The sequence below is a fragment of the Dromiciops gliroides genome, chromosome 3, assembly GCF_019393635.1.
Source record: "Dromiciops gliroides isolate mDroGli1 chromosome 3, mDroGli1.pri, whole genome shotgun sequence".
NCBI lineage: Eukaryota > Metazoa > Chordata > Mammalia > Microbiotheria > Microbiotheriidae > Dromiciops > Dromiciops gliroides.
The window spans coordinates 404,726,993-404,735,340 of NC_057863.1; the positions used below are offsets into that span (position 1 = coordinate 404,726,993).

Consider the following 8,348-nt stretch of genomic DNA (forward strand, 5'->3'; position numbering starts at 1 on the left):
ACCTGGAACACTCTCCCTTCTCTGCTCCAATGACTTCCCTGGTTTCCTTTTATTCAACTAAAGTCTCACCTTTTACAGGAAACTTTCCCTTATTCTTTTTAATTCCAGTGCTTTCCCTCTTTTAATTATCCATCATTTGTCCTGTGTATAGCTTGCTTTCAAAATGTTTGTTTTCATGTTGTTTTCCCATTATATTGTAAGCTCTTTGAGGGCATGGGCTATTTTGGGGATCTCTTTTTGTTTCCCCACCACTTAACATACTGCCTGTAATATAGTAAACATTAAAAATGCTTATTGATTAATTTCATGAGCACTTCCAATTTATTACTCTCTATTTTGTTTCTTTGGTGAGACTTGACATTGTAGATAATGAGTTTTTCTACTCTATTATTTTTGGTGTGCAGGACATACATTCGGTTCTTATAATTCTCATTTTTCTTTTGAACCACTCAGCAATAGCATGTTACTTTTCTATACTCTCTTCAAATTCCATAAGGTCCCCTATCTCATCAAGTGTTGGATGATCTTCCTTTTTTTTTTAAACAGTATTCATTCATAGATACCTCAATTTGTTTACTAGATGCAGAGACCAAATTTCCTTCCTCTGTTACTATTTTTTCCTATTGATTAATCTATTTATATTCAGTCTTTGTATTTCCTACTTCATGAATTCTTTGGCAATTTTAGTCTTTTTTCCTCCTTATTTTCCCTATTATCTCCCTTTCTGATTATGGTTTCTTTATGTCATTTATCTCAAAGGGTCTCAGTCTGGTCAATTCACAATTCACTAAACTTAGTCTTTGCCCCGAGTGTCTTTTGGATTTATCCCAATTTGGGCCCCACCTCATTGATGTGCTATTTCCCTCAGACATGGTAGAATGCTGCATAGGCCCACACTCTATTAACCAAAAAATAAATTAAAAAAACCCTCAGGGGCAGCTAGGTGGCACAGTGGATAAAACTCTGGCCCTGGATTCAGGAAGACCTGAGTTCAAATCCAGACTCAAACACTTGACACTTACTAGCTGTGTGACCCTGGGCAAGTCACTTAACCCTCATTGCCCCACCAAAAATCCCCCAAAAAACCAAAACCAAAACATAAAAACCTTCAGGTCACATTGCCAAGGTCCTCTGTTTACTGCTTACTGTTTTTTTTTCTTCTTCTTCTTTTTTTTCAATAGAATTTTATTTTCCAAAATATATGTAAAAACAAATTTTAACATCAATTTTTTAAAACTTTGTGTTCCAACTTCTCTACCTCCTCCATTCCCACCCCCACCCACTAGAACTCAAGCATTTCAAAATAAGTTATACATGAGTAGTCATGGAAACCATTTCCACATTAGCTAGGTTGTGAGAGAAAACAGTAAAAACAAAAAAACAAAAAAAACAAAACCCAAACTTCAGACTGATGAATTGTCAAAGAGAAAAAAAGAAAAAAAAATTTAAATGTGTTTCTATCTGTTTTCAGATACTGTCAGTTCTTTCTCTGTAGATGGGGTGCCATTTTCATAAGTCCTTCAGGGTTATATCGGATCATTGCCTTGCTGAAAACAACCACATGCTTCCCAGCAGATCATCCCACACTATTGCTCTTATTTTGTATACAGTACATTTCACTCTGCTTCAGTTCATGCAGGTCTCTCCAGGTTTTTCTGATAGTATTCTGTTCATCATAACCTGTATATAGTACCTTAAACTTGACAGAATTTTCTTCATAATAACCCAGCAAAGTAGGTACCATACTTTTTGCCATTATAATCAATCAACATAACAATTTTCCTCCATTCAATTCCCATCCCATATCTTTACTCTATTTTCTATCTTCTTTTAACCCATTCCTCTTCAAAAGTGTTTTACTTCTGACTGTCCCCACCCCTGCCCTCCATTTTTTTCACCCTTCCTTCCTTATCCTCTTCCACTCCTACTTTCCTGTAGGGTTAAATACATTACTCCTCCCAATTGGATATGAATGTTATTCCCTCCATGAGCCCACTCTGATGAGATTAAGGTCTTTGAGCTAATTCTGTGCTCTAAATCTTCTTCCTCCCTCCCTCCTCAACCCTCCTATGAAATCAAGCAATTCAATATGTCATACTTGTGCAGTAATGCAGAACTTCTTCACCTTCCTTGAAAGTGTTTTGCTTTGTACTGCTCTCTCCCCCAATCTGCCCTTCCCTCCTTCCCCTCTTCCCAACCCCCTTATCTCCCTCCCCTCCCTCAGGGCAAAAATATATTACTATACCTACTTGAGTATGTATGTTAGTCCTTCTTTGAGCCAATTCTAATGATAGTAAGGTTCACTCACTGCCCCACTCCTTCCCCCTCTTCCCCTCCCCTCCATAAGCCTTTTTCTTGTTTGCTTCATGTGAACTACCTCTCCCCAGACCATCTCTCCCTTTCCTCCTCCCCCAGTCTAGTTCTCCTACTCTTCAGCCCTATTTTAAAGATGTCATCATGGGTTAGTTAGGTGGCACAGTGGACAGTGCACCAGCCCTGGACCCAGGAGGCCCCAAGCCCCAAAGTGGCCCCAGACATAAGACACCCCACCCTATATGCCCCACAAAGAACAAAACATAAATGCTTTACAGATATCCCTTCATTTTCAGTTCAGACCTATGTCCTCTGTGAATTCCTTACTGAGTTCTTATGAGTTCGAAGGATTATCTTCCCATGTAGGAATATAAACAGTTTGATCTTCTAATATCCCTCATGAAGTCTTTTTCCTGTTTACCTTTTTATGCTTCTCCAGGGTCTTGTATTTGAAAGTCAAATTTTCTATTCAGTTCAGGTCTTTTCATAACAAATGCCTGAAAGTCCTCTTTCTCATTGAAATTCCATTTTTTCCTCGGAAAGATGATGATTAGTTTTGCTGGGTACATGATTTTTGGCTGTAGTCCCAGTTCCTTTGCCTTCTCTAATATCATGTTCCATGTCCTCCAGTCCTTTAATGTAGAAGCTGCTAGATCTTGCTTTATCTTTATTGGAGCTCCACAGTATTTGAATTCCTTTTTTCTAGCTGCTTGCAATATTTACTCCTTGACCTGTGAGTTCTGGAATTTGGCTATAATATTCCTGGAGGTTTTCCTTTTGGGATCTTTTTCAGGAGGTGGATTCTTTCAATTTCTATTTTGCCTTCTGCTTCTAGAATATCAGGGCAATTTTCCCTCACAATCTCTTGGAGGATGGTGTCTAAGCTCTTGTTTTGGTCATGGTTTTCAGGTAATCCAATGATTTTCAAATTCTCTCTCCTAGATTTATTTTCCAGGTCAGCTGTTTTTCCAATTTTCCATTACCTATTTTTTCATTCAATTGTATTTCCTTACTGTGTCTTGGTTTCTCATAAGGTCACTAGTTTCCATTTGTTCAATCCTAATTCTTAGGCAATTATTTTCATCAGAAAGTTTTTTAATCTCCTTTTCCATTTGGCTTTTCAAACCGTTGACTTTTTTGTCATGACTCTCCTGCATTGCTATCTCTTCTACTTTTGAGAGCTTCCATGGCCTGAGGTCAGTTCATATTTTTCTTGGAAGCTTTGGAAGTTGGAGCTTTGACCTTGTTATTATCTTCTTCTTCTGATGGTGTATTGTGGTCTACCTTTCCCCCAAAGAAGTTTTCGATGGGGTTAAGTGACTTGCCCAGGGTCACACAGCTAGTAAGTGTTAAGTGTCTGAGGCCGGATTTGAACTCAGGTACTCCTGAATCCAGGGCCAGTGCTCTATCCACTGCGCCATCTAGCTGCCCCTACAGCCGCTTTCTCTTTGACCTGGAAACAGAAGTCTGATTGAACTCTGATTCTCTATGGTCAGAAGCTTGGCGTGCTTTTGCTCCTCCCGCACTGGGCCACCATCACTCGATTCAGCCCACTGATTCAGACCCAGGGCACTTTGCCCCAACTCTAGCAGATACTGCCTCCACTTCACCCCGGCCTACCATCGAACCCCCTCACCAGTCTGTGATCGGAGCCTCAGAAGCTGCTGGTGGTGAAGACTCTAACAGGTGCTGGAAGCACTGTCCCTGGCCGGTATGGACTGTGTACTGAGCTGTTCAGCCTGATCAGTAGGTGATCAGAATTGCCCTCTTTTGCAGAGAAAAATAGTCTCACTCAGTTCTTATGTGCATTAGGCTGTTCTGGGTTTTGTTTTTTACCGCATTATTTGGGCATGAGTGGATGGGTTTATCTGGAGCTTGTGGGAGTCACAGCCTCTCTTCTGCCATCTTGGCTCCACCCCACTAGATAACTGCTGCTTACTGTTTTCTGTTGTCCTTTATTAGAATGCATTTTCCATTTTCTGATTTCCCCAGTTAACCCTCTTATGCCTTTTCTTTTTTTTTTTCTTTTTTCTTTTTTTTTTAGGCAATGGGGGTTAAGTGACTTGCCCACAGTCACACAGCTAGTAAGTGTCAAGTGTCTGAGTCCGGATTTGAACTCAGGTACTCCTGAATCCAGGGCTGGTGCTTTAACCACTGCGCCATCTAGCTGCCCCCCCTCTTATGCCTTTTCAGGGATATTTTATTTTATTTTATTATTATTATTATTTGCAGAGCAATGAGTGTTAAGTGACTTGCCCAGGGTCACACAGCTAGTAAGTGTCAAGTGTCTGAGGTCAGATTTGAACTCAGGTCCTCCTGAATCCAGGGCTGTTGCTTTATCCACTGCACCACCTAGCTGGCCCCCTTCAGGGATATTTTAAAATAAATTGTAGTATGGACTGGGAAAAAATAATATCAATGCTCCTTTTAATTCCCAGGTCTTGTCCATTAATATTATAAATGAGTTCATGAACATATGGAGTTATCTTTGATGAGTTTATCAGATCCACTCCAGAATTTGTTTTTAATTTAAAAAAGAGGAAAAAGTGAATATAATAAGAGGAAATTATGTACTTGCGTGTGTAAGGTACCCCCAAAAAGTGATGAGTCTGTATTTGTGTGTGAAGGTACCAACTTTGGGATACTCGAATATTAATTCATAAGCATTTTTGTTTACGAAGACTTTTCTCTCATATTTCCATAGATTTTGAACTAATTATTGGAGAATGACAACTGGAAATAACTCCATTGTGACAGAGTTTATCCTCTTGGGTCTAACAAAGCAAGCAGACCTCCAGATACCACTCTTCCTTGTGTTTCTAGGAATTTACATGGTCTCAATGGTTGGAAACCTCGGTTTGATTTTGTTAATTTGGATAAGTCCTCCACTTCATACACCCATGTACTATTTCCTTTGTAACCTATCCTTCATAGATCTTTGCTACTCTTCAGTCCTTGCTCCCAAAATGTTAGTGAACTTTGTATCAGAGAAGAATATTATTTCTTATTCAGGATGTATGACTCAATTATTTTTCTTTTGTTTCTTTGCAATTAATGAGTGCTATATGTTGACAGTCATGGCATATGACCGCTATGTTGCCATCTGTAGTCCTCTGCTTTATAATGTTACAATGTCTCCACAGATCTGCTCCCTTCTAATGATGGCAGTGTATATAATGGGAACCTTTGGTGCAGTGGCCCATACAGATGCCATGACGAGGCTATTCTTCTGTAGGGAAAATGTAATTAATCATTATTTCTGTGATATTGTTCCCCTCCTCAAGCTTTCTTGTTCCAGTACTAACATCAATGAGCTCCTGGTGGTATTTATTGGGGGATTCAATTTATTGTTCACAATCATGCCCATTTTGATCTCTTATACATTCATTCTCTTAAGCATCCTTCGCATACAATCTGCCAAAGGCCGTTATAAAGCTTTTAGCACTTGTGGTTCACACCTGGCATCTATTGCTATCTTTTATGGATCCATTGTTTTTGTGTACTATACACCAGCTTCTAGTAGCAACACAAGCCATGGGACAGTGGCCTCAGTATTTTATACCATAGTAAACCCCATGCTTAACCCCTTGATATACAGTCTGAGGAATAAAGATGTGAAAAATGCACTAAGGAAAGTTATGAAGGGCAGAGTGTTCTCCAGTTCCATGTAGCTATAGGTATATTTAAACTTAATTGGGATATTGTCTTTTGTGCCTGATTTTTCACAGACATGACTGTGTCCAGTCAAGTTCTAGTTTTGGGCAATATTGTGAAGTTTATTTCAGTCTGTCACTTCAAATGTCAATTCCATACCCACATGGATTGTATCTCCCATTCTTTGTACATAGTCTCCTAACCTATGCCTACACTAACATCACCATTCCTCCCAAGCAAAATCCTATGTCCTGTATTAAATGATGTGAAAACACAATCTAGAGAGTTGAAATGATTATTTCCAATTCTAAAACAAATTTTCTCTCATACATCTTCAAAATCTCCCTCCAGAATAGCTCCTTTGCATCTAACTGCAAACAAAATGATCTAAAATCCTCTCAAAGTCTTCCCTTAATCTAATTTCAAGTCTTACCCAACTAACCTTAGCATCTTTTCTCCCCTTCATTCCTAATCCTCTTGGACAAGTTACTAGCATTCAGTACCTCAAACCATTTTAACCTAGTTTCTACCACGATCATTATTTTAAAACTTCTTTCTTAAAATTATTGATGATTTGATTTCATATCTTATGATCACTTATCAGTTTTCATTTATGCTGCCCTACCTGCTACTTTAATATTTAACTTTTAACATCCTTCCCTCTATTCCTTCCTTCCCTGGAAAAATAAAATCTTTTCTCTCTTTTTCCTGCTACTCCTCCAGCTATTCAATTATTGTCTTTGCATTTGTTGTTATTCAGTTGTTTCAGTCATGTTTAATTCTTTGTGACCCCATTTGGTGTGTTCCTCCTAAGACACTGGAGTGGTTTGCCATTTTTTCCCCTCTAGTTCATTTTACATATGAGGAAACTTAGACAAATAGGGTTAAGTGACTTGCCCAGGGTCACACAAATGGTAAGTATCTGAGGCCAAATTTGAATTCAGATTTTCCTGGCTACAGACCTGGTGCTCTATTCAGTGTGCCACCTAGCTACCACTATCTTCTCATACACGTTTCAATTTTTTACTGTTGGTGTTCCCAATTGGTACTATCTACTTTCTTCTTTATTTTCTTTGGAATTTTTCTTTTGCCAATTTCATTTACTCCAAATCTTCAAAAAGGAGTCTTTATATATTTCACCCAAAATATATATCCCCAATCCTGACCTCTTCCAAACACTTAACTTAAATCTTCAAAATTCCTACAAAACAACTCCACCTGATATTAGACTGATTCTTCAAACTCCAAATATTTAAACCTAGTTTATAATATACTAAGTTATAAGGTTTTCCTTCTCATAACATCAAAATTATTTTTTCTTGTGCAATCACTCAACTGTTCTATATTTATATCTTGGGAGCATTCTTTGACTCTACTCCTTTTATCAGGTTTCATGTCCAAGTAGTTATCAAGTACTGTCTAGTTCACATCATCAACATCTCACTCAAGTATTTCTCTTGATTCTCAATGGCAACAACTTAATATAAACTCATATTACTTATCTTGAGCCCACTATTGTGTCTTTCTGCATTCTATCTCCACTCCAATAAATCACTAATATCATTTTCAGAAAAATCTTTCATGTGCATATATATAGCCATGTCAATCCTCATCTACAGTTTATGGTAACTATATTGTCTACTAAGCATAGTTCAAATACCTTTGCCTAGCAATCAATGCCCTTCATTGTTCAGGTGCACTATAACTTCCCAAACTTATTTCATATTTTTCTCCTCTATGTAATCTAAAATTCATTCATTCAAAAACATTTATTAAGTAGCTACACTTTGAATAGGGTTGCCCTAGTACAAGTAGAGCTATGAAATTTAAATAAAACCAAGTCCCTGTTCCTATGTAATTTCCAATGTAGCAAGGAAAAATACATAGAGAAAATATGGCATAAGAAAGATAATCCATGGTCCTAAGGGCCTATGAATTAGAGTTACAAAGTTATTTCTAATTTATTTAAAAGAGTTTTTTAAGTTGGCAAGCACTCATAACAATTTAGAATTAATATTTAAGCCTTCCCTCATCTATACACAAATGAGTAATCATCTACATTGACCATAAATATATCTGTGTTTAGTTTTTTAAAATATCACAATCATTTTAATGTTAATATTTATGTAAATCCGAAGCATTAAAGTTCATCAGTGTAGTTAACTAAGATTTGGTTCCTCTATAACTATAACTAGTGGATAAAGGAAGTATTAATGGTAGCCCAATTAGAGAGAAACCTAAGTTGCCCAAAAGCATTTTTTAAAAAATATTCACTATGGAGAATGTCTCTGGTAAGCTTAAGGGATTCTAATTAGAGGAAGGTATGCTTGTCTGGCCTCTTTTAACTCAATATTACTTCCTATTGAAAGTGGCATATCACG

General features: G+C 37.6%; 1 protein-coding gene across 1 annotated transcript; it reads left to right on the forward strand.

Annotated features, from left to right (window-relative positions):
- Positions 1-5,033: 5,033 nt before the first annotated feature.
- LOC122747702 (olfactory receptor 8D1-like) lies at positions 5,034-5,984 on the forward strand. The gene has a single exon (XM_043993584.1). The coding sequence runs from the start codon at positions 5,040-5,042 to the stop codon at positions 5,982-5,984; it is 945 nt and encodes a 314-aa protein (XP_043849519.1). The 5' UTR covers positions 5,034-5,039.
- Positions 5,985-8,348: the final 2,364 nt, after the last annotated feature.